We start from the raw sequence: 27,366 nt of genomic DNA on the forward strand, positions 1-27,366 counted from the left end.
GTATGGGGGTGTGAGCAAGGGATAGATTAGAAATTCTTGATTAAATTGCCTTTACTGGTGGTAAGCATTACTTAAATTGTACAGTTCTGTATGCCTTGGTTGCCCAGCTCATATTTTCACCTTCAAATGGCAGGCAATAGTTTCTATGTCAGAAATGTAAGGCATGATGACTTGAATAAAGACATCTCTTGTCCACTAACAGAAGTGTCATATGAGTTAGTGGGCAATAACATTGTCAATCTTCTGTGCTTTAACTGATATAACGATCCCTTTTCTGCTGCTTGTTTAATATACTTGCTTTTACAGCTCCAAATTCCATACATATAATAATCACAGCACACAAATTCTCTTTGTTAGGTTGCTCATTGTGTAATTTTTGTATATATACTGTATATAAATAAACAGATAGGGTTTTTTTATATACCTAAATAAAACATTATAGAATTGTCCATGAAGTGCCTACTCCCAAATAATGCTATTGTAAATATGATCTCAAGGCCTGGTAGTGGCATCAAATGTTTGTATTGTAATTTATTGTTAACATTAGCCTACTACATGTACAGCTCTGGGTGAAGTTGCGTCTGTATGTTTGGTAATGTTAACTCATGGATACTCATGTATGCACATGCACTGTTGACACAATTTAACTCCTGTTCCCCAGATAGTCCTTTCAGCCGAAGGGGCAGTTTTTTGTTTAAAACTGGGTGCTTCCTCAACTCATTTTCACTAATGGCAGCAGCAAAAGTCTCTATCATCAAACCTTTTTCTAAAGGGCTAATTGTGATATGTATCTATATATCCATCTATCACGATTAACTTTTATTTTATGGATAAGACTACTTTAATCAAAATATCTTGTCTCTTAAGAGTCATACTGCTTTTTAGCACATTTCTTAACATGTGTAGACATTTGTATTAAAATAAAAGGTAACATAAACGGAACAAATTTCACAGACATTTCAAATTCAGTTGAATTCAAAATTTAAAGTATGTTGACCATGGCACTGAGTAATGACTCACAGGTCTCGACATAATGGTATATGAAATTCATACTCCACCAGAGGGCGCTAGTTAATCATATGGCACGAGTATACAGACAACCATCAAGTTATCATATACATATAAAACTCAAATGAATTTTTTTTTTTTTTTGCTGTCTTAAATACGTTGGGTCTGACAAAAAGCAAAAAGTCTTAGTAGTACACAAAAACATTCCTTTTATTTCAATCACTCATGCCAGCAGACATCGTCTGTGCTAGCAATGGCTAATGGTGATTACACACCAGAAGTTTCAGGCAACCTTGGCCTGACCTGCTAAATTCTACAAGTGACGAATAATCCCACAAAACCAAATTCTGATTGAAAATCCATACAGAGCCACAAACAACTTAAAGCAGCACCGAAAGATTCTGTGCACACACAAGATTTTCTCACAAGATTAAGGAATCGTGGATCATTGAGTGATAAATGTCTCAGAGCACAGAATTGAGCTGTGTTAATCTTAATTAAATACTGAAATCCTTAGAAGTAAAACAACACAAAGTAATGTTGCATGAAACACTTTTGTTTATCAAAATGTTTGATGAATATATTTTACAGTGGAGACACCTTTCTGGAACGTTTGTATAGAGGCTATTAAATGTAAATTCCATTGCTCCATTAAGCTGCTTTACCAGAAGACACCATTAACCCACAAAATAGGCATGCTGGGCAGTTCATGAGATCATTTCCTCTAGAATGGCTCTGACTTGGACCGGGTCAGTTCTGCCTTTAGTTTCTCTCTGAACCTCACCCATTAATTTGTTCAGTACTTTCTTATTACCCCCTCTGATAATCTGAACCTGCAACAAAATTCATTTGCAAAAATTAGTGTGCAAGATATTAGGTTTTGGCAAATAGTTTATCTTTAAAAAACAAATTGTTTTATATTTCACAATAATATCACATGTGTGTACAAAATAAAGGTTTTCTGATAACCAGAAGCTGCAAAAACAAAATTCATTCGAGAAAAATAGTGTACAGATTATCGTTGGCTAGCAGTTAATCTTATAAACAAACAAATAAATAAATTTCTACTAGCTGAAAATAGTTTTTAAGGTGGAATAATGTCTGGATTTACCTCCTCAGTGTGACGGTCCACGATCCTCTGACAGATCTTTCGTAGCTCTTCTTTGTCATTTATCATCCACAAATCCTGCTCCTTCACTATCTGGCCCACAGTCTTCTCTGTAGCCTTCCACATCTCCTGGAAAACCTGTGCTCACCACATACAAACACAAAACAGGCCTGTGGCTTAAGGAGAACCTCACAGAATATGGCTTGTACGTCTGTCAATTAGCCAAGTTGAGGATTGTTTTTCTCTCTTACTTGTTTGGCAGTCGAGGATGAGATGTGACCAGATTCCACAAGATTGATCAGCTCAGCAAGAGCACATGGAGAGATGGGACTAAGAAAGAAAGGGAGAGATTAGTTAGAAAGAACAGATTTCACACTCACAATACATAATTCGGTGAGCAAGACTTAGCAACATTATGACCAAGGAGAACTCATTACTGGATGGGTTAAACATGGCTTCTTTCTCACAATTTGGCCCCACTCACATATTAGTGAACTCAAGAAAACAAGAGATGATCATTGAGGCAGTTTCTGATCACTGAGCTGGAGGAGTCCCAGAAAAACAATCCTGTGTATATATATATATATATCCCTAGGCATGGAGTGAACACAACCACCATTATTTATTATTTACTGACAGGAAACAATATTGGAGAGAAGGAATAACAAACAGACTGGAAAAAAGCCTACGGCACACACGCACACTTCCTCTCTCCCTATTGCTTGGAATTATTTATTCTAATTTATTTTACAATGTATTGGATCTATTGAATGATTGTTCTCAGTGCTGGCTCACCTCTGAGAGACTTTCAGACTCTGAAGATTCAGATTTCCCATCAGCTCATTCATCACCCAGCCAATCACCTTCCTCGGTTCTACCTTGGTCATCTGAACAACACTCTCAAAGTAGTCCATAAGGCCGTCCTCATTCTGAAACATAATAGTTATCATATACTAACTATCTTTTATATTAATATTACATATCTGTGATGGAAAAAAAGTATAACAAATGACAAGATTAACCCACAACTATGGAAGCATGTTTCCAACTCAGAGTAAAAAAATAAGACTGTGAGATAAAGCAAATATGCAATTGTGAGATACATTTTAAGAAAGCAAGTAACATTGTGAGACATGAAGTGACAATTATGAAATAAAGTTGCAATTATGAGAAATAAAGTCACTATTGTGAGACATAAAGACAAATTAGAAGTCACAATTGTGAGATAGTCGCAGTTACAAGAAATACAGTCACAATTACGAGGAATAGTCACAATTGTTAGGAATTAAGACAATTATGAGAAGTTGTGATTAAAAATACTTGAAGTTAAAACAATGCAATTACGAGGAATAAAGTTGCTATTCCAAGAAATAGCAGCAATTGTAAGATGAAGTCAGAATTACAATAAATATTTGCCATTTTGAGGTAAACTGACAATTATGAGAAGCTGCAACTGTGAGTCACAGTTACAAGAAATAGTTGCAATTACAAGGAATAAAGTCACAATTATGAGAAATAGTCACAATTGTAAGATATAAAAACAATTATGAGTTGCAATTGTAAGATAGTCACAGTTAAAATAAAGTTGCAATTACTAAGAAAAAATGGGCACTTACAAGAAATAGTTGCCATTGTGAGATAGGAATTCTCAATTAAAAGAAATAATGATGCAATTGAGAGAATTAAAGTCACAATTGTGAGATATGACGATACGATTCACAATTTAAAGAAATAATATTGCAACTGTAAGAATTATTATTATTTTTTTTTTTTTTTAGTTTTCATGACCACAGACAAGCGTGCACATCTTGAATGTGAACTTTCTCACCACCAGCGTGAAGCTGTGTTCTCGCAGAACACCGTACGTCTCCACAAGCCTCGTTCTCCTCACAGACGGCAGCTCTGGCAACTGGGCACTCAGCCTGTCAATCACCACAACCTGGGCGGAGTCAACGCCAGCAGGCACTGAAGCTTCACTCTCATAAACAAACAGTGGCGGCAAGTTGGGCTCTGGCATGAACCTGGGAGATAAAGAGAGAATATATGTACATACAACACAACAGAAGGCGTGATTCAAGCAGGTCATGTGGGGGAACACAAGAGCGTGTTCTTATCAGGTGCAAAGATAAGCCAACGTTTGTAGTGTTCAGACAGCGTGTGTCATCTCAAGGCCTAATCTCCAGCCCTCTCTGTCTCTCTGTCACACCCTCCTCATATATCTCTTCAACCTGAACCGGCCACACATGTCCAGCCTCGGTGTGTCTGAGAGCATCCTCTCCAGTGGCAGTCCATCAGAGGCAATGGAGGCTGAGCCTCCTTTAAAAATAGTTGTGATCGATTTACAAATAACCATAACTCACATGCATATATATTTTTTCATGCATCGTACTGTAGCTGAGTTCTGATCGTTGCACGAATGTCAGAGGACACATCTCAGATGAATAAAATGACCAATCAGAATGGATATTCACATTTACATTTGTTTCTCTAAAAAAATGCAGCTGAAAAGGCAAAACTGAGAAATGACTTCCTTCTGCATAGTTAACCAATCATAAATACTGTACGAGTCTAAGATTTTTTAAAAATGTTTTTGAAAGAAGACTGCATTTATTTAATTGAAAATACAGTAAAATAGGGATATTATGAAATATTATTACAATTTAAAAATAACTTTTCAATTTTAACATATTTTAAAGTTTTATTTATTCAACAGAATTTTCAGTAGCCATTACTTCAGTCTTCAGTGTCACATGATCCTTAAGAAATCATTCTAATATGGCGATTTGCTGCTCAAAATAAACTTTTGTTGTTGTTGTTATAATCAGTGTTAAAACAGTTGTGCTGCTTAGTATTTTTTGTGGAAACCGTGATACATTTTTTTTTCAGGACTCTTTGATGAATAGAAAGTTCAAATGAACAGCATTTATTACAAACTGAATTTTGTGTAACAATGTGTTTACTGTCACTTTTGATCAATTTAATGCATCCTTGCTGAATTAAAAATGTACTGACCCCAAAATTTTGTGTGTGTATATATATATACACTCACCGGCCACTTTATTAGGTACACCTGTCCAACTGCTCGTTAACACTTAATTTCTAAGCAGCCAATCACATGGTGGCAACTCAGTGCATTTAGGCATGTAGACATGGTCAAGACAATCTCCTGCAGTTCAAACCGAGCATCAGTATGGGGAAGAAAGGTGATTTGAGTGACTTTGAACGTGGCATGATTGTTGGTGCCAGAAGGGCTGGTCTGAGTATTTCAGAAACTGCTAATCTACTGGGATTTTCACGCACAACCATCTCTAGGGTTTACAGAGAATGGTCCGAAAAAGAAAAAACATCCAGTGAGCGGCAGTTCTGTGGGCGGAAATGCCTTGTTGATGCCAGAGGTCAGAGGAGAATGGCCAGACTGGTTCGAGCTGATAGAAGGGCAACAGTGACTGAAATAACCACTCGTTACAACCGAGGTATGCAGCAAAGCATTTGTGAAGCCACAACACGCACAACCTTGAGGCGGATGGGCTACAACAGCAGAAGACTCCACCGGGTACCACTCATCTCCACTACAAATAGGAAAAAGAGGCTACAATTTGCAAGAGCTCACCAAAATTGAACAGTTGAAGACTGGAAAAATGTTGCCTGGTCTGATGAGTCTCGATTTCTGTTGAGACATTCAGATGTTAGAGTCAGAATTTGGCGTAAACAGAATGAGAACATGGAACCATCATGCCTTGTTACCACTGTGCAGGCTGGTGGTGGTGGTGTAATGGTGTGGGGGATGTTTTCCTGGCACACTTTAGGCCCCTTAGTGCCAATTGGGCATCGTTTAAATGCCACGGCCTACCTGAGCATTGTTTCTGACCATGTCCATCCCTTTATGGCCACCATGTACCCATCCTCTGATGGCTACTTCCACCATGTCACAAAGCTCTAATCATTTCAAATTGGTTTCTTGAACATGACAATGAGTTCACTGTACTAAAATGGCCTCCACAGTCACCAGATCTCAACCCAATAGAGCATCTTTGGGATGTGGTGGAACGGGAGATTCGCATCATGGATGTGCAGCCGACAAATCTGCGGCAACTGTGTGATGCCATCATGTCAATATGGACCAAACTCCCTGAGGAATGCTTCCAGCACCTTGTTGAATCTATGCCACGAAGAATTGAGGCAGTTCTGAAGGCAAAAGGGGGTCCAACCCGTTACTAGCATGGGGTACCTAATAAAGTGGCCGGTGAGTGTATATACATATATACAGTATAGTTAAAATATGTGTAGATGGAAAGTGGCTTTCAATGATTTATAAATGTTTATTTTGTTCACAGTCTGTAGATGGCACTGCATGATTTGCTCCATTTCTTTAGTACATACACCCACTCTTCCCTCCCTCCTCCTTTATGTGGATCTACAGCCGCATTATCACAGCACAGCTGATGCATATTCAGTCCTTCATATCACAACTTGTCTAGTCTTCATGTCCTCTTCCTTGTCTGTTTTGTCCCCCCTGCTACTCCCTTGTTGTCTATGGAAACTCAGTATTTTCTGCTGCTTTCCTTTTACCCGTTTTCATTTTATCCTGCACTGTCCAGCTTCCCTTTACTCCATCACTCTTTCCAACGTCCTCTCCTGTTTTTCTTTATCTTTACTCCCTATAGTACTCCACAGGATGGAGCAGATTTCACTCACCTGCAGGGTTCAATGGAGCATTACACTCACCTGTAGTCCTGTAGGCCTTCCTTATCCCTCATCGGAATTGTGTTACTGGTGAGAGAGAAAGAGAGATGGTAATAAATAAGTTATAGCTTAAAATAAAATAAAAAGTTACAAGCAAAGTATGTTCTGATAAAAGGTTCTTACAGGAATTTAGCTCTTTACATGTTCAGTCAGCTGGTCATTATTACCATGCAGGAGTTGTGATGCGCTCACAGCGTGTCATAATTAGAGTAATTACTAGATGACAACCAGGACTTAATGGCAACACTATTAATGCCAAAATGAATGTGTAATTTCAGTAATCAACAGACAAAACCACAATAAAACAAGTAACAGTCATTAGGCCAATGCCTTTTTGATAAACTTTAAATTTGTATTTAGCTTATTAAGCAGGACTTAGTTATCCAACAGTGCAAGCTACGTTAAAGTGTGTCTTTCATTTATTTTCAGATTAATCTTGCATTAAGACATTAACAATAGTCAATTACAGGAATTATTATTAAATAACTGCTAACTACTGTAACTACATTTTAATTCTGAAACTGCTGCCATTTTGAGTGATTATGAATGACGTTGCAGTGGTCAGGTGGTACAAGTCGAGGCTCTCAGAAAGTTACAGGTTTACAAGTTGTAGTTACAAGCATTTTACAATAATTATGATAATTCCTTTACCTTCCCTTCTTTGTCAATTACAAATTCTACTGATATTGTCAATGGATAGCAAACAATTGAACAATTTAGTAAATTAAATAAATGTTGAGCATAAGAGACTGTAAATTTAAATTTTATGTTTATAAAATTTTTATGTTTCCAATCTTTTGACAGCCGGGATTTGAACCCAGGTTCCCTTTCTTTTTATTCTAAAACTATTTTGGTTACGTGTTACGTTGCCCAGGACACCAAAAATATGTGTGTGACACACCTAGCTTTTGTATCAACCTGATGTGCTTAATTTAGTGATAACATCCAGCTAATTGTACATTATCCTGTAAATTGAATGACTATAAACCAAATAAAACATAAATGGATTAAAAATTTTGTTGAAATTATGTGAGAAGAGATGAAAAGTAAATTATAGTTTTGCGGCCATTATAGAAAGATATTTGACGACAGACTGCCACAATTGACCAATTAGAATAAAGTATACCAGAACAGAAGGTTGTGTACTAAGCTCTTATTTATTGGTGGTTTGTGCTAGCAGATCATATCCAAGAGCAGGAGGACACAGCTGTGAGATGAGACTTTTATTTCATGGGCAGATGCTCACAATAATACTGCTCTGTCATCTGTAGAGAACATGAGTTAGTGTGTGTGTGTCTGGTGCTGCCATGTGTACAAGTCAACACATGACAGAGCTACTGAGGTCAAATGACCACATTCATCTTTGGTCACAGGTGGACAGGAAAAAGACCCAGGGAAAAGTATGCTGCCCATGACTAAACACAACATTTCCAGAATCACTATTTGCCAGTGCTGCAGAATCTACAGCGCCACAAAAGAAAACCGTTTGCAGTTTGAATTGAACATGAGATAAAAGACAGTGTATCACAAAATAATGACAAGACAACATGTCTGTCTATTGTGTTGTCTTCACTGGCTGCACACAAAAAACAGCATGACAAGTGCAGCATGATTCACAAACAAATGAACGTTATTGGTTTGAATAAGTATGACGGATCCTTTAAGGTTCCTGACTTGCACAATTGTTTAAAAGTGCTGATTTGGTGCTCAAGAAATATTTCTAATTATAACCACAGTTGTGCTGCTTAATATTTTTATGGAAACTTGATTTTCTTTCTTTTCCAACATTTATTCAGGATTCTAGGATTAATAGAATGCTCAGAAGAACAGCATTTATTTGAAATAGCATTTTTATCATATAATAACTATGTAAAAGTATTTACCGTTAATTTTGATTAAAAAAAACATACAGACCCCAAACTTTTAAACGGTAGTGTACTTACAGAAGCACAAGTCTTGACTTTAAGTGACGTCTAGCTCGAATCAAAGCAATAACTTTTGAAACTTAGCAGCATTATGACTGGTTGTTCGTAAGACACTGTTGATTTTTAACAAGTTTTCGGTTATAAATTGTGTTTTTTGGCATTGTATTACAGTATGTGGTTGGTTTGCAAAAACAGAATTCTGTCAGAAACACTGACTAAACCTGAAGTAGAAGCTCAATGTGTGTGATCAGCCATGAGACGCTAAACATTTAATCTGACATGAATAATTTAAAGTGTCTGTGGTGGGTTTAAAATTCAAAAAGAAACCAATATAGAATCTGAGACTCAAACCATGTAAAACTCAGATCGTCTAATTGCTTTGCCCTGTTCCAGTTGATATCACAGGAGAATGCAGCTCTTGTAGAAATCTGCCTGTTCTGGGCCCCCTTACCCAGATTTGCTGTCAAATGCTCGGGTCTCATTAAGAACCGTCCCATCGCTCTCCAGAACCTCCATCTGTCTCTGGATCTCGTAGTCTATGGAACATGTACCAAGAGAGGACCAATCAAACTCTAACCACAACCTTCTGCCAAAAAAAAGACCCTAAAGTACTTTTGAAATGGATGCACATCAGCATTTTTCCTCATGACTGCTTAAACGTGCTTTTGGGGGAAATTGTACTAGTGTAGAAAACCCCTGGTAGTCCTTTAGTTTTAGGACAATGTGCAGTATTAAACAAGTACAATAGCTGCCTTTTCAAGACATCAAAACAAAATGCATTATAAATATTAATTAAATTGCACAACTTTCTCTCAGGGGGAACAGTGTAAAACATAATGTCACATGATTCAGCGATTAAATATTTTCATGTTTTCAATGTTTTTTTCTTGCTTTCATTGACAGCACTATTTAATCTTCTTGTCCTTGACAGGCATGTTTATGTGGGTCTTCAACACTCATTTTCTTGGATCAAATCAGTCAGATTTCTTTTGAGTGAAACTCCTCGTTTCAAAAACACAACTTTGTGATTGTGTGCGTGTACTGTTTGTGTGTGTGTGTGTGTGTGTGTGTTTGTGTGTGTGTGTTAATGCAGCAGAGATGATTGCTTCTGCAGCCTTTATTCAACGGTGCACATCTTGACAGAGCATTTAACACGAGACAGAGATGGAGTGAGGTGAAAATGCTTATTGTTCGTATTTCTTATCTGGAGTTTGCAGTCTGACTTTCAGCTCTGGCATAATTACACACAGACACTCATTCCCTCCAACTGATGCTGGGCTAAATGTGACAACCAACCACACAAGAAAAGTGACTTCCAGCTATTACTAAAGTACGTGTGTGTGTGTCTGTGAATATGAATGCAGCATGATTAAAAGATTTCTGAAACCCACTGGCTAAAAGTCTATTTCATTCCCTCGACACGTCTTGCTGTACTGAGGAGCAGCAAAGAGATTTTACTGTATGCTTGTGCTTAAACCAGAAAAACCTTCTCCAAACCAACAGGCAGATCTTGATATCCATTAAATTCTTTCTCAGTATCAGTTAGACATATCCTCACCTATGGCTTTGGCCATGTGCCTGACACTGTTGATGTTTTTGACCTCTGTCCTCACTCCCATAGGCTCTCCAGGTCGATGCACGGACACATTGGCATCAACCCTAAGCTGCCCTTCTGTGAGAGGAGAGAAAGAGGGATCTAATGAGAACAGTCATTACAATTCAACCATCCACAGCTCTCAAAACCCCTGCTTAACAAACAGTGCATACATTTGAATTTGAATGATTTATTTGCATGAAATACTGTATTCTGAGAGCACCGTTGAATAGTCTGCAACAAATAAACAATTTGCTGTATTTTGCTTCAAGGGGTTTTGATTAGACAAGAGCTATTGAATTTTTCATTACAGGAAGACAACAGGTTTATTGATCAGTGACACATTAAGAAGGGTTGAGGAACAGGTCAGTTATTTTAAAGTGTGTAACTGAAACTATGATTTACTCATATTAAGATACAAGAACATCTCAGTGCATCCGAAGCACAAATACTAGTGAAGTCGGAAAGGGGGAAAGGTGTTTACAAATTGGTTGGGAAAAGAGGGTCATTGATGTGGTGGGCCACCTATAATCCTTTTATGCTATATAGGCTATTCATTTAGCTCTGAAAAAATGTGTTACAATGCCAAGACATTCTATTTATGTGTGTCTTTTTCAGTTTTAAAGATGATTTTTAGATTTGTAAAAAACATCATTTTGTGAACATTTTCTCATCTACAATACATCTTAAGATGTCAGAATGGCATTCAGCAGGCATTTCTGCAATATTCATAATTTAAGACGTACGCGAGTCCACATGTGTTTATCGGATGTTTGAACACAAAAATTAGCGTTAGTGGCTTTCCACCTGATGCGCTCTTTAATAGACATCTTGGTGACGTATGGAACACTATGTACTGGGCTGGGGTGCGTTTCCCGAAAGCATCGTTAGCCAACTATGGTCGCAAGTTGGTCGCAAATCCCATTGAACTCTATTGGTAACGACGGAACTTGCGACCATAGTTGGCTAATGATGCTTTCGGGAAACGCACCCCTGGTCGGTATATTGAATATTAACACTTTATCTGCAATGATTTTGCTGCCGATATAAAATTCAGTAGCATTATGATTATTGTGATCATTTTAACATTCTTTTTTAGCCATTATGTTTTATAAACACTGTGTCATTGGACAACTTTTGCAATCTTTACTGGTCTTATTAAAAGCAAATCTTTAATTTAAAGTTCAGGGACCAAATCAAGTCGGTAGGTTCAATTAATCTCTGTGAATTAGTTCAAATTGTCCTTTTCAGTGAATTAGTTCTGATTCAACAACTCGTTTGCCAACTCACAAATGTTTGCATGGCAAATTAATGAATTAAAAGGATAGTTCACCTAAAAATGAAACCCTCGAGTTGTTTCAAACCTGTATGAATTTCTTTCTTCTGCACAAAACACAAAAGAAGATATTTTGAAGAATATGGGTAACCAAACAGTTGATGTACCCCATTGACATCCATAGTATGAATACTATGGAAGTCAATGGGTCCCATCAACTGTTTGGTTACCCATACTATCCCTTTAAATTGTTAAAATATGAATTTAATATTAGCAAGATTTAATTGCATGAAATATTTTCTACAACATAAATCTATCTAGTGACAGGGGCTGTTTGGTCAAAATGATGGTTCTTCTGATATAAGATTACGACACAGATTTGTAGCCATATGGCCCATCCTTATGGGTACTGGGTGGATTACTAACTCAGATAACATTGATGCAGGCAATGCGATTTGTGCCTGAGACCAATTCATGGGAATAAATCTGTGTAAACATTAAAGGTTGTGATCAATGTTAGCTGTAGGGGGTGTATTAAATCACCAGCCATGTTGCCCTGGCAGGTGCCCAGAGCCTGCAGGATGAGCTGAAGCTCTCTGACGGCAGCTGCTGCCTCCTCTCCACAACACATCTCAGGCTCCATCACCAGCTCCATCAGACCTACACCTACAGACAGAGACACACAGCCTTCATATCAGACACTGTCCACAAAGATACAGTCATTATGTTTCTGTATAAGAGTAAAGAAGCAGCACCTGCTCTGTTGAGATCTATTAGAGTCTGGCTCTGTTCATTATCATGGAGACTCTTTCCACTGTCTTGCTCAAGCTGGATCTGTTTGATTTTTACACTCTTGGTTATCACTTGATTTCTTCTGCGACCTTCAAAAAGACTATAGACCAGTGTTCCATCCACTGCTATGGGAAGCCTCTGCTGAGTGATCTGGTAGCCTGCCTGAAAACACACATCAAAAAAACTGTTACAAAACTAAGCAACAGTGTGTGTCGAGACCATTTGAATTGCTACACAGAAGTTTATCTAGACCTAAATAGATCTGTTACAGTAATGTACTTTTTGGGTTTCCAAACAGCAGGAGAATGCTAGAAGAGCCATGTATAAAAATAAAAACAATGATAGATTTTGTCATTGTTACAATTTTATTCTGCATTTTAAATACTGGTCAGAAATAATATTAAATCACAGTTACTTAATATAACCTAATAGAAACTAATAAATATTTTCTAGACAATATTTTACACATACACTACAGTTCAAAAAAATTTTTTAAAAGGGGTCCTATCATGCTTTTCCACTTTTTCAACTTTAATTAGTGTGTAATGTTGCTGTTTGAGCATAAAAAGATCTACAAGGTTACAAAGCTCAAAGTCCACTCCAAAGGGAGATATTTTATATAACAGAATCCACTTTCCAAGAACTACAACGAACAGCTCGTTTGAACTACAGTCACAATGGTACTCATTTAAATAATCCGTGCCCACAGCATATGCAAAAAAGTGGACGAGGCCTGGTTGAGCTGCATTAGAAAAGTCGCTATGTCAAAGAGAGACTGTTTTTTCCACAACATTTCCAAAACTCATTTGTTTAACCTTCCTAAGGCTGACGAACTTAGAGTGGTAAAAATGTATTTTAAACACTGTTCCTGAACATTATAACCCCAACGTTTATCTGTGCGCTGCACATTTTATGGAGAACAGCTTGTTTTCTGTTGCTTTTGTAAGCTCTCGCTTTTATTAGAGGGTTCACCGCTTCTTAGGAAAAATAAACCATGGTTTTGTGATCAAATAATGTTTATATCACCTTAGTTTTCTGACAAATGTCATGATTAAATGGTGGAAACATCTATATATATATAATGTATAAGAAAATTACAAAAAACACCTCTCTGACACATCCTGTGAAATCGGTGCTTGCAAAGTCTGTGCATGAAATCCGTTCTGGACGATCCTCTTGTTTGTTAACATTGTCAGGGTCTGAATCGGGCTCAAATAGGTTTGAAATAACCTTAATATTTACACTAGAGAGAAGAACTCGCAGTTATGGAGGGGCGGGACATTTATCGAACACGTGCAAAGCGGTGCCAATCCCAACACACTGGGCCAGCTAACCAATCACAGCACATTTCATATTTCAGAAGGAGGGGCTTCGTCGAAATTGGCGTATTTGAGCCAGACTGGGGAGAGAGGAGCTGTACAATGCAAAATATGTGAAAAATAATGAGTTTTTTGAACAATCAAGCATGAAAACATATTCTAGTACACCCCAAAAACAAAATCAAGACTTCGTAAAAGGTCATAATAGGACCCCTTTAATAAGTTAATACTTTTATTCAGCAAGGATGCATTAAATTGATCAAAAGTGACAGTAAAGACTTTTGCATTGTTACCAAATAAATGCTGTTCTTTTGAAGTTTCTATAATTCTATTCATCACGAGGAAAAAATTTTTATCACGGTTTCCACAAAAATATTAAGCAGCACAACTGTTTTCAACATTGATAATGAAAAGAAATGCTTCTTGAGCAGCAAATCAGCATATTGGAATGATTTCTGAAGGATCATGTGACACTGAAGACTGGAGTAATGATGCTGAAAAATAAGCTTTACCATCACAGATCAAATAAAAGCATAAGAGACTTCTTTCAAAAATCAGATCAACCCCAAACTTTTGAAGGGTAGTGTATTTATAATATTTTTTACACAGTATAAATGAGGTCTTTCTTTAAACATTAAAATATAGTTGCCTTTTGTATTTTAGGAGATTGTCACATTTGGGTGACTGTAGCATCAAAGCCACTGATGTGATGTGTTTTGGGTCAGACCTCTTTCAGATTTGACTTGAAATCTAATTGTATGACCTTAAAACATCAAAATTGTATAATCACAGTAGTCTTTTGTGAAGAACCATCATCAGGATCAAATCTGGGGTTGGATAGGGTTAAAAGGCCAGGATTAGGGTTATGACTAAATGAAACCACATACAGATATTTGTGATCTGGCTACATTTTCAACCTCCTTCAGTTTAACTGTGAAGCAAAACAGAGCACTCGTAACTGTTGCTATGGCAACACCATGACCAAAAAGCCACTAGAAATGTATCATAGTTATTGGCATGCAAAAGAGTAAAGGAAAGGGGAAGAAGCAATTATCCATTACCATCTGTGTGTTGTACCTGATCAACTACTTCATCACTAGCACAAAAACAAACAAATGTAAGCACTTAAGAAATTAAATTAGCACTAATGAAGAGTGACAGATTCCTCAGAAGTCAAAGATTCCCTCCTCCATTTCAATATCTGAGCTTTCTCAATGCCAACTCGATTTTGATTTTTCAAGCAAGTCCTTGATTACCTTTGTTTATTTTGGCTTAAAATTGGTTTAGCAATCCATTTGGTAATGTCAATGCATACCGGTAATTCAAGAAAAGAGGACATGCCTCACAAATCACTCGTATAACTGTTCAAATATATGCATGAATTCAAAACATATTTTGTCTTGCGGTTATTTTGTGTCGGAACTAAAATGACATTTGCACTTAGTCTAATAATGCTATTTAATTACAAGTTAATTTCAAACACTGTGTCTTTACACAAGAGATATCGGTGTATCTGGTCTTCAATTATGATGCGCTGATACAACAAAAATCAATCTGTAAAGGGACTTTGTCCAAAGGATCATTGAAAAGACTTGAGAGCACAACAGTCGTGTTCCAGAGGAAATAAAATCCAACTTATTATTAGGTTTTTAATGATGATAAAATATATAACCTTTAAAGAAGATTATCTTAAGCTCCAGGGTTGTTCAGAGATAGCTTCAGACCGAGCTACACAATTTCATTTTAAGAACATCATATTCAGTTGCAGAATTCCCAATGGAGAACTACATTACCCACACTGCTCAAAAGAGATCAACCAATAAGAGAAGGCGTTGTTACCATGGAAGCAAGAAATGCAGCAATCTCACTCTACAGTAATCCACCACTTGAAAATCTCTCTACATTTAAAATCAACTAATTTATTTGTATATACTGCATATTAAACTGTTGACTTATAGCTAATTGTTTGTAGGGTTTTTTTTTTTGTAGGCCAAAACATGAAAACAAGTTAGCATTTTCACACTTCCACTTCCATCGTCTTGAAATCAGTGTTGTTGTTTTTTTTAATTGGTTTTAGGTTAAATGCCTGAAATAAGCTCTGTGATTTTCGAACCCAAATTTTGAGGGAAAATATTATTCAAATAAAGCACTCGATGGGTTTGTAGCGCTTGTTTGGTGGTGATAGTATTAAGAACATATTTATGTTCCTAAATGTCTAGCCCCCCCCCCCCCGCCCCCCCCCCCCCCCCCCCCCCCCCCCCCCCCCCCCCCCCCCCCACTTGTACAACTATATGGCCTCACAAGTCCGAATACCAGAGCTGAAACATTGCTCGAACCAAAGCTTGAATGTTTTAAGCTTTTAAGAGCTGACACTTGTTATTCATCTACATTAGTGGCAGCTATTCTGTTTCCTGCCTGTTCAGCATGGACAGCCATCACTTCTTTATTAAAGCTAAGGAAAAGAGCGAGTGATGCACTGGATATATGTGCATGTCTCTTTGACAAACGATGGATCTATAAAGCAGCTAATCAAAAATAACAACCACATAGAGTTGGAAGCATAAGAAAGATGTTCTTGTTTATTGCATTTGTATCATCAGCACTTCTATGCTTTGGAATACGAAGATAAAACTACAGACAAATTAATTAAGCACCCAGATGTGTGTGCAGCTAAGGGAACTCACAGGCATGTCTGCATAAAAGTAGTGCTTCCTGTCGAACAGTGACTTCCTGTTGATGGTACAGTTGAAAGCAAGGCCTGTCAATACAGCAGCCTCCACACATCTTCTGTTCAGCACCTTAGGAAAAGAAGCAGCAAGACATTCAATAGCATTTATAAATGCAATGAAATGACATATATAGTGTAGATTTATATTAATATATAATTGAGAATCAATTTTTTTATTCATTTCTATGTTAATTCAATTGATTTACTTACTGGCAGTGTTCCTGGTAACGAAGCATCAAAATGTGAGACAAGCGAGTTCGGTGGAGCCAAGAATCTAACATGAGATCCAGAAAAGAGCTTTGATGTGGACTGAATCTGAGCGTGGATTTCCAGACCCACAACACCAACCATTTGTGGAAGACTAGAAAACATAGCACAAGAGATGAAGAGTTGGTGAGAACTGGTGACTCTCTACAGTTACTTTAATACATAGGATATTAAAAGACAATTATATAATGCTTTAAAAATCAGCAGCTCAATTCCATTAAATTATGAGTTTATATGAAGATATATAAATCAAAGTTTAAATAAAAGGTAGATTGGTCTAATTTAAATCCAAACAATAAGATTGATTATTATCCCTTGGCTAACTGCTAGTTGGTCAAACTAGTTAAGAGAGAGTTATGTTTTTTTTTAAATGCAATTAAAAATATGTAATTATAAAAAGAAAAAGGACAAGTAAAAATGTGTATCTCAGTTACTATAATGCTTTGAGTCAGAAGTCCAATAACTGGATTTGTATGTTGGTATCAAATTAATACACACTACCGTTCAAAAACTTGGAGTCAGTACTCAGTAAGACATTTTTTATAACAAAATTAATATTTTTAATCAGCAACAACACATTAAATTGATCAAAAGTGACAGTAAAGACATTTAATATTATATAAGATTTATATTTCAAATAAATGATGTTCTTTTGAACTTTCTATACGTCAGAGAATCTTGAAAAAATCATGTTCATCATCATGATGTTCTCGTAAAAATAATAAACTGCACAAATGTTTTCAACATTGATAATAATGAGAAATGTTACTTGAGAACCAAATCAGCATATTAGAAGGATTTCTGAAAGATCATGTAACACTTTGTCATCACAAGAATAAATTACATTTTTAAATATATTAAAATAGAAAACAGGTATTTTAAATTGTAATAATATTTCACAATATTGCTGTTATTCATATTTTTTTATCAAATAAATGCAGCTTAGAGGGGCACAAGGGACTTCTTCTAAAAAGATATAAACTAATATTATAAGCTTTTGAACGGTAGTGTAGTTTAAAGCCCTCTTACAATAGAATGTGTTGTGTTAGTAAATTCTGTCACCCAAACTAAAATTCCATTATTGTTATATTTTTTTTTACACAATAAACTGTTGAACTGTGTTCTCAGGACAATGCTGTATTTCCATAAATGTCAGGATGTGGCTATAATTATAACTGACTTGCTGGTTTTACTGATTAAATTTGATCAATACCGGTTTTTTTGCATCAAAGATTTTATGTGGCTATTGAGAAAAATACACCTACCCTAAGAATAATTAATTGGAGTAAAAAATGTGAGAACCAGCCAGGATGGACTCACCTGTAAGAATGTCTATGTACAGTACTTTAATTCATTTGAATTATTATTATCAGTTTGTTTTATTTTATTTCGTATATTTTTTTTAACAAACCCACTATTATCAAACACCATCTGTTCTTCTTTGTAGTATCTGTTAATGGGATTTACATTTTGTACATTTTTCAGAGCACATATGTAAAGTCAAGGTCAGCAATCAAGTGTGGGCTTGCAGTCTGTCAGCACACCTACACTCCATTAATTAATTCGATTAAACCAGAGAAAGACTGTTCAAATTCCGTGTATCATGTTGATGACAAATGTCAGAATGCCTGTATCTCCGTCTCCAAATATATTCAGTAGACAGCATTTTGGGGGTTATTTGATGCCTACCTTTTTTTCTGTACTTTGGGCTTAAGTTGGTTTTTTGATCCGGATGTCCATATTGTCCTTATCATGAAATTAAAAGTATCAATATAATACAAACTTTGTGATTTATTAGTATATTTTCTCAGGCTAAAGAGCATTCTGCTGTATCCTGAAGAGGAGGCCGCCATGCTTGTGTTTGTGTTTGGGCAGCTGGTGCATGTAGTTTTAGAGCCACCAGGAACCCGCTGATGTACCGTAGGATAATAAAGAAAAAACGTCAACTCCCACAATGCCAGTGGCTTAACGCCAATGTTTCCGGCGATTTCTTATGACGGCATTCACAAACCGCGAAATCTCATAACTGTGGGGCAGTTGGTGGCGGGAGATTCACGCATGGTCCTGCACGTGAATGATCATTTTTGATCACCCCTTTATTTTCAGTACTACTAGCCCTTCGCTCGTCTCAGTTACAATGGCACTTCAACAAAACGGGACCGCATCCAAAATGCCCAAACACAACGACGAAACTTCCAGCCATCACTCCGCTGTAAATGGGAACGGAGAAATCAAGAGCAATCAGACCGAGCGATTCACTTTCACCCCCGAACCGACACTTGAAGATATCCGCCACATGCAGGCTGAGTTCACGGACGAGAGGAACTGGAACCAGTTCCACCAGCCGAGGAACCTGCTGCTTGCGCTGGTCGGAGAGGTCGGGGAAGTGTCGGAGCTGTTCCAGTGGCGCGGGGAGGTGGCGGAAGGTCTACCGGACTGGACCGAGCCGGAGCGGGAACACCTGGCTCAGGAACTCAGCGACGTATTGATCTATCTGGTTGAACTGGCTGAGAAATGCCACGTTGATTTACCTCAAGCTGTTCTGCGCAAAATGGCTCTCAATCGACTCAAGTACCCGGCCAGCAAAGTTCATGGATCAGCCAAGAAATACACGGAATACAAGGACTGATGTGGTGTGGGTGATTTCGTGCTGTAGCCAAAGACGATCGTTACTGAACAGTAGCCTATATTCGAGGGAACTGATTTTAAATGCCTTAAGTTACAAACTGTAAAATTCCACTGGGCTCTTAGTTGCTGATTTTTTTTTTCTTTCTTAGATTTTATTTTGTTATAGTTTGGGACTGCTATCCTTGGTTTTACATTAAGCTTTTATATGCAAGAATCTGTATGTAAGAAACAATGTTTGCACATTTCCACATGTAAGCAACTTCGTTTTAAAGTTCTTCTGTTTTTATTTTACCAAACAAGAGCTGATATAGTTACTTTGTGCTTTTGTAGTGTTTTGCATCACAGTAAACTGTTTTGCCGCACACGTGGTCTCTGTGCAGCTGTTCACTCTGGAAACATCCAAACTGACATTTTCAAGCTCAGCTGCATATAGCTGTACTGATACAGCGTTCTTTGATTCTGGCCCTCAGGGTCCTGATCAAACAAATCAAGGTCTTCAGGTCAAAGATTACTAAAAAAAAAAAAAAGTTGCAAGCGAGTTCGATCAAGGTCGAATGTCATGGGACATTATTGGAGTGCATTAAAAACATTTGCTATTTTTAGTTTCAGACATTGCAAAATGGGTATAATTAAGAAAAATCTTGGTTTTGAAAATAAGTCCGAACTTTACACCTAATGTAAGATTAGGTAATTTGTCAATTTTGACAGAGCTGTTCAATAACATTTTTGTATACTGATACTGATCTTCATAATTTGCTGGAATTATCCATAAATGCCCTATTCATCCTCCTGCACACCTGATATTAAAACCCAAAACCAATAGGCTTTATGCACAGCTTCACTACTTCCTGAACTTCAGCCAGCCCTTTGTTTCCTGTCTGTCATTATTGGACAAACTGATTAATCCAGGTGTGCCTGATTATTGTTACTGAGGCCAGGCACACCTGGATTAATCAGTTTGTCCAATAATGACAGACAGGAAACAAAGGGCTGGCTGAAGTTCAGGAAGTAGTGAAGCTGTGGCATAAAGCCAATTGAGTGCTGCAGTTTTGGCATATTTTTTGTATCACCCTGGTTCCCTCAACAAAAGCCCAATATGATTTCTTTCCATTGGCTTTTGGATTATTGTAGAAAATAGACTGAAACCAACAATGATTCTTAGATGGTTTGTTAATCTTCACAAATGAACAACTTTTATAAACGTTTCAGCCTCACAAAGCTTCTGACAACATTTTCAGTCAATTCAGTTCAGAAAAATCATTTTCAATTAGACTATTGTATCAAGTAAAGAATCGGTCCCACTTTATATTAGGTGTCTAACTATGTACTCACATCAAAAATTAAAAAAAACAAAACAAACATAAAATTATTAGCAAAACACTTGTGCTGCTTTTTAGGTGGGATACTGCTGGTAAGATAGGGACATGTTTACTGGTATAGGTTTCAGGGTGGGTTGAGGTGCTAAGGGGTAAGAGAAGGGTCAACTGTACAGAAATTAATTACAGATGTAACATGCTGGCATTTTTTAAATAGTACAATGTAAGACATGTACTGTATGTAGACAATAAGTGCATTGTATTTAAATTATTTAAATGTTTGTTTGTATGTAGTAGTTAAAACACTTTAAATAATGTGGGACAGAAAGCATGACACAGCATTAAAATCATTTTTAATTGCATTAGCATTAAATCATTAGCATTGCTAATGATTATGCATTAATGCTAATGCTAAAATCATGAGCATTAAAATATCAAGAGAATGCAAAAGAATCATATCTTGTAAAAAGAAAAATGAGGTGATAATCTTGTTCAGTAGTTATTATAGTATTCCATTAAAGTTTATATGCATTTAATGTTTTTAAACATTTTGATAAATGCATTTTTGAGATTTTAATTTAAAATTCACAACTTAGAATTAAGCTAAAGATTATTTTTGTATCAATATAAAACATGACTTTGTTGTTATTCAATCACAAGATTACACTGTATCTACAGTAACCATATTGCACTGTAGCCTATCAATTTACTCAATTCACTCACTTTACTCAATTTACTACTTCAATAGAGACTGTTGACTAAAACACTTGTTTTTGTATTTTGTTTTTATAATTGAAATAAAGAATCTAGCATTCAGCATATTCCATGTAATTATTAAGGTTGTCAGGTGGCACAACTATCATCAGGTGGTACAACCATCTAAATTCCTGATTTAAACTCGAATAATAGTCAAAGTGAAAGAATGCCTATTGAATGCTAAAGATACTAAATAACTGGCCACTAGACTGCATAATTATAATATATTTGATTGCACCACCTGACAAAAAAAAAAAAATGCTGAACTGTTATTTAACAATTGAAACTTGTTTAAACACATTATTCCTGGCTCAAAAATACGCATTACATCAATTTTGAAAAAGCAAACAAATTTTTTTTGAAGCTTTATTTGTCATTGAGCCATAAGCACAACGAGGGTGTGAAAAAGAAGGGAGATGAGTTTTCCTATTCGGTGTGTAATGTTTAATGCCTGTCACGATTTGATCTTGTCTCTGTCACGTTTTGGTTTTGTTCATGTCATGTTCCATGTCTGTCATGTGATTCCCTGTTTGTCATGTGATCCTGTCATGTGTCTTGGCATTGGTTAATCGTCTGTTCATTGCTCACAGGTGTCCCTTGTCTTGTCATTAGTCTGTGTATTTAAGCCCTCATGTTTGCCATGTGTTTTGGTCAAGTATTGTTTCCTGTAACCTCTGTTGTGTAAGTCTATGTCCACGGTTTTGTTTCATGCCATGTAATGCTTTATGTTTTGATCTTGTTGTATGTTATTTTGAATAAACTGCACTTGGGTTCCCGCTACAACTTGCCTCCAGTGTATCCTTACAATGCCCCTGAAACTTCTGTAGTCCAATTTATTCATGTTAGCAACCGCCCTTAATGAAATCTCAAGGGTGCTTTAATTATGTTTTTTGTCGGAATAAAATGTGAAAAAAATATCTTGACCTCGTGTAAACCACTGACCTTTTTTAAGTTATTTACTTAAGAACCTATTAAAAAAAAAGCACTGACTTTGGGGTCATGGAACAGGAAGTGCTAAAATAAACACATTTCCAGTTTTTGGTCTACAAAAATACATAATCCCTGCAACACTATGCCCTTCAGAGAATTATGGAATGACATTGGCTTTTTTGGTTATCATCCTGTAGTGTTTGTTTTTCTGATGGCATGTATACCTCTTAATTAGCTAAGTAAAGGTTTGGACACCTGATTCAATTCATCAGCTTATTAGAGTGTTTCATCTCCTGAGCTAAGTGTAAGGTGCCTTCGATGAAGGCCATCTGCAGCTTTTCATTGTTTCCGGATTTAAAAGATTTGAGGTCTATTTACCAAAGTCTGTTTTAGCAGAGGTTTTTATCTATGACTGCTGTTTAAACCCTTAGCAAATAAGAAGTTGTTTTTATTGCAGTATCAAAATAGCTAAAGCATAATAAAGAGGATACAAACAGAAGTTGAATCTCCCCGACATTGTTGATCTATTGTGTATCTCTCTGTCTGCGTCTGCCAGAGTGGGGGGCAGAGTGAGCTGTCAGCGTCCTGCACCATAGGGGATGCTGTACTGCTGCTTTCCCCCTCGCTCAGTGATTTCTCATGCCACTCAGTCTTTAGTAGCCAGACAGTAATTTTCCCAGCATCTCTTTTTCATTTGATGTCATCCAGACTGTCCAGGGCTGGACTGGGACAAAAAATCGACCCGGGCATTTTGGCCCAGACTGGCCCACTACATATGATCATAAACACAACCGAACTTTGCACGCCCTTGAATATGTATACCAACTCCTATTAAAACCACTAATGCCATGTGATAAGTGAATAGGATTGAGTAAGAGTTAACGGATGAAATAACTACTAAGTTGAACTAATCCTAAAACAAGCTATAAGCTGCATTGGGATAGCAATACCGATTTTTCCCACAGGATTTTGTGAAATCTGTGGTGAGTGCACCTCTGACCCTTGGGGGCATGCTCCCCCGTAAGAAAATTTTGTGCTATTTAATGTTAAATTCATCAATCTGATGCACTTTGAGAGTTAAAAATTAAGAGCTCCAACCCATATGCAGTGTGCAAATTGAACAAAGAAAAACTCAAAACTCTTTTAGTTGTGATGTCTGTCTACATTACACTACTACATAATACTAGTTGTAATATTAATCCCATGGCAGTAATAGCCATATGTTGTAAAACAAATGCACTGTGAAAAATAAAAGCAACTTTCATAATTAGTTTCGTACTAATTTCTATACTTGAAAGAGATAAGCACATGATCTTTTATTTTGACGGAAACGGCATCATCTTTTATTTTGGCGAAAAAAACTCGTCTCATTACAATTCTAATAAAATGCGTAATCGTCAAATATGCAGATGTGAAAATAATGCGTAACTGGGTAGTGGGTTCCTACATAGCCTAAGTGTTCTGAAAGTAGCGTTCTGCTTACCACAGTTCTCTACACTCACTAATTTCTCTCCTTATCCTCCTCACTATCCTCATCAGCCACTTGAAGGGCCTTTGAAGTTTCTTTTTTTCACGCTATTTCTCTGCACATTCCTTGCATTTCTTCTCCATCGCTCTGACTATTTTGACAGATACACACTGACACTGCTCGCTCACTCAGCTCAAAGGGGGATGTGTTTAAAGATGTAACTGGACCAGACCAGTGTCAATCAAGAAAATAACCAAATGGGCCGCTGATCTACGCGATTCATGTGCCGGTCTGCAAAAAAAAAAAAAAAAAAAAACCTACGCTGTGTCCAACAGTCCAATGCATTACACCGGCACAAAGATCCCAGCGCCACCAATTAATCAAAACTAAACGCAATGGGCCGCCGATGTGCGAGTTTTATAGGCTGTTCAGAAAAAAAAGAAAAAAAAAATTATGAGATGTATCGGCCCACAAAGCACGTCGGCCCACCGGGAAAATGCCCGGTATGCCCGATGGCCAGTCCAGCTCAGTGAGTGTATACAGTGGTGTGAATAAGTTATTACCCCCATGCTAAAGTTGCCTAAAAAGAGGAATAAAAAAATCATCTTTTGGAAATTGATCTTAATGCCTTAATTAGAAAAATGAGGAAAAATCCAACCTTTAAGGACACCAATTTTCTTTGTGTATGAATAATGTATCATAAATAAATAAATGTTCTTCCTTAAAATACAGGGTGCATAAGTCAGGCCCCCCCTATGTTAAATTCCCATAGAGTCAGGCAGATTTTTATTTTTAAAGGCCAGTTATTTCATGGATCCAGGATAATATGCATCCTGATAAAGTTCCCTTGGCCTTTGGAATTAAAATAGACCCACATCATCACATTCCCTTCACCATACCTAGAGATTGGCATGGGGTACTTTCCATAAGATCATCTTTCAATGCAAATCAAACCAGCTATTAGGCTAACTGAAATAACACCATGCCAATCTCTAGGTATGGTGAAGGGAATGTGATGATGTGGGATATTTTAATTCCAAAGGCCAAGGGAACTTTATCAGGAATCCTGATAAAGGATTACTGATTCTTACTGATTACTGATTCTTACTGATTCAGGATGCATATTATTCTGGATCCATGAAATAACTGGCCTTTAAAAATAAAAATCTGCCTGACTCTATGGGAATTTAACATAGGGGGGGCCTGACTTATGCACCCTGTATTTTAAGGAAGAACATTTATTTATTTATGATACATTATTCATACACAAAGAAAATTGGTGTCCTTAAAGGTTGGATTTTTCCTCATTTTTCTAATTAACCCTCTGGGGTCCTTCGGCCCAAATGGACCCGAAGCATTTAAATATATATATTTTTTAAATCATTGCTTTATCGGAATGGTCCGAAATTTGGTGACTTTGTTGGTACTTGGCATATGAACACCCCAAAAAATTGGGGACAGGATTTGAATAGTCTAAGTGGTTGTAAAAAAAAATAGTCACACTCAGGACCTTCGGGTCCAAATGGACCCGCATAGGAAATGAATGGGAAATTGGCAAAAATGTGAAAATACAGAGTTATTTTGTGCGTACAAACTACAAATCAGCCACGATCCAGAAAAAAAGCACACAACAGTGAAGGGGTGAATCTATAAAACATCAAGAGTGCAAAACAGACACATCCACACACACACACACACACACACACAAACACACTTTTATACACATACACACTAATAAATTCAGATTACATATGGGTTTTGAATTTTTAAAATGCTCAGTTTGTCCACCAGATGGCATCCATCTCATTTCAAAAATTAGTTTCATGAGGCCTAGGCTTGACTCTAAAATGAAATACAGCTTTAAAAAAAATAAAAAAAAATAAAAATATTTTTTTTTTGAATTTCTATTATAATCAATGGGGAAAAAATGGGTCATAATTATTGCATTCATATTAATTATAAATCATTTTTATTTTTGAAATTATCTCAAAACACCAAAAAAGAAAAGAAAAAATATTATAAAAAACAAGTAAAAAAAAAAAAAGATGATTTTTTTAAAAATAAATATTAATCCCACCCTTCCGGCCCATTTGGTCCTGAGTGTGACTCTGAAATGAAGGACCCCAGAGGGTTAAGGCATTAAGATCAATTTCCAAAAGATGATTTTTTATTCCTCTTTTTAGGCAACTTTAGCATGGGGGTAATAACTTATTCACACCACTGTATGTATGGAAGACCACACATTTGTCACTCTTTGATTTCTGCACGAAAATGCCAATATCCACTTTAGATAATAATCTACTAAGTAACTTTGCAACTACAGCTCAACTAACTCTCATTAGAGTTGTAGACTGTTAGGTTAGGATTAGAGTTCAGGTTAGGGTTAGAACTTCGGCGCAAAATGAACCTTTGGTCTAATTACACATTGTTACCTAGTCAACCGTTATCTACTCGGTTACTATCGTAACCTCAGTTCCCTGAGAGAGGGAACGAGTATTGCGTAGCTATACGCAGTGGGGAAACTCCTTTTCCTCGATTTACTGAAACCTATATGTAAAACGCATTTGCAGCTGCACTGCTAGCACACTGAGCGTCTGGCACGCTCATAGGCTGTGCTGCCGCAACTGCACAACCAATGGCGCGGGCGACTCTGACATACAGCCAATGAGCTAGCTCAACGTCAGAGCCCGTCAAGGGGGTGTGGTTTAGCCTATAAAAGACCCCCGAATTCGCCATTATAGCAGGTTTATACGACTGAAGCGACAACTTCACCCGTTACTAAGTGCGGCCGGCTACGCAATACTCGTTCCCTCTCTCAGGGAACTGAGGTTACGATAGTAACCGAGTAGTTCCCTTTCGAACGGTCACTTCGTATTGCGTAGCTATACGCAGTGGGGACGCCCTGTAAAACGCCGCACCCTTAGTAACTGGTTGCACTGCAACTCAGGCCCCCTGAGCTAACAGAACAAGCCAGAACCCAATATAAGAATATATATATATATAACAGACCAGACACTGTCAGGCCTGAATAATATATAAGAGTCAGTAACAACCAACAGAATATACTAACAAACCCCGACACTGTCAGGATTATTAGTACCATTCATAACCAGCCTAAGCGGGTTTTATATATGTATGTATGTGATTATGCACAGTAATTTTTTGTAGACAAGACCAGACAGCATCGAGTCTTAATCATACTGAAAGAACCTTCGCCTGCAGGGAAGGCACCTCCATATTATAGAACTTCATAAATGTGGAAGGCGAGGACCAGCCGGCCGCCTCACAAATATCTTGAATGGGAAACCCAGATGACCAAGCCCATGAAGAGGCCATGCCTCTAGTCGAATGGGCCCTGACACCTATAGGGCAAACCTGACCCACTGAAGTATAAGCCATAGAAATGGCATCCACTATCCATCTAGACAGTCTTTGTTTGGTAACTGGACCACCCTTAGATCGGCCACCAAAGCAGACAAACAGCTGTTCTGACTGTCTAAAAGACGCA

General features: G+C 37.2%; 2 protein-coding genes across 2 annotated transcripts; one reads left to right on the plus strand and one right to left on the minus strand.

Moving 5' to 3' along the window:
• Positions 1–1,546: 1,546 nt before the first annotated feature.
• On the minus strand, positions 1,547–18,628 carry gatb (glutamyl-tRNA(Gln) amidotransferase, subunit B). Its single transcript, XM_056265091.1, has 13 exons — positions 18,450–18,628; positions 16,704–16,854; positions 16,450–16,563; positions 12,410–12,608; positions 12,198–12,320; positions 10,343–10,456; positions 9,236–9,320; positions 6,842–6,886; positions 3,945–4,137; positions 2,912–3,045; positions 2,368–2,446; positions 2,120–2,254; positions 1,547–1,841 (listed from the first exon to the last, which is right to left on the minus strand). Exons 1-13 carry the CDS (start codon positions 18,611–18,613, stop codon positions 1,716–1,718), a joined length of 1,662 nt encoding a protein of 553 aa, XP_056121066.1. The 5' UTR covers positions 18,614–18,628; the 3' UTR covers positions 1,547–1,715.
• Positions 18,629–18,733: 105 nt separating this feature from the next.
• dctpp1 (dCTP pyrophosphatase 1) lies at positions 18,734–19,752 on the plus strand. The gene has a single exon (XM_056265092.1). The coding sequence runs from the start codon at positions 18,835–18,837 to the stop codon at positions 19,387–19,389; it is 555 nt and encodes a 184-aa protein (XP_056121067.1). The 5' UTR covers positions 18,734–18,834; the 3' UTR covers positions 19,390–19,752.
• The last annotated feature ends 7,614 nt before the right edge of the window (positions 19,753–27,366 follow it).

Source organism: Rhinichthys klamathensis, unplaced genomic scaffold (genome assembly GCF_029890125.1).
Source record: "Rhinichthys klamathensis goyatoka isolate OS25496 unplaced genomic scaffold, OSU_Roscu_1.1 h1tg000229l_1, whole genome shotgun sequence".
In the NCBI taxonomy this organism is placed as follows: domain Eukaryota; kingdom Metazoa; phylum Chordata; class Actinopteri; order Cypriniformes; family Leuciscidae; genus Rhinichthys; species Rhinichthys klamathensis.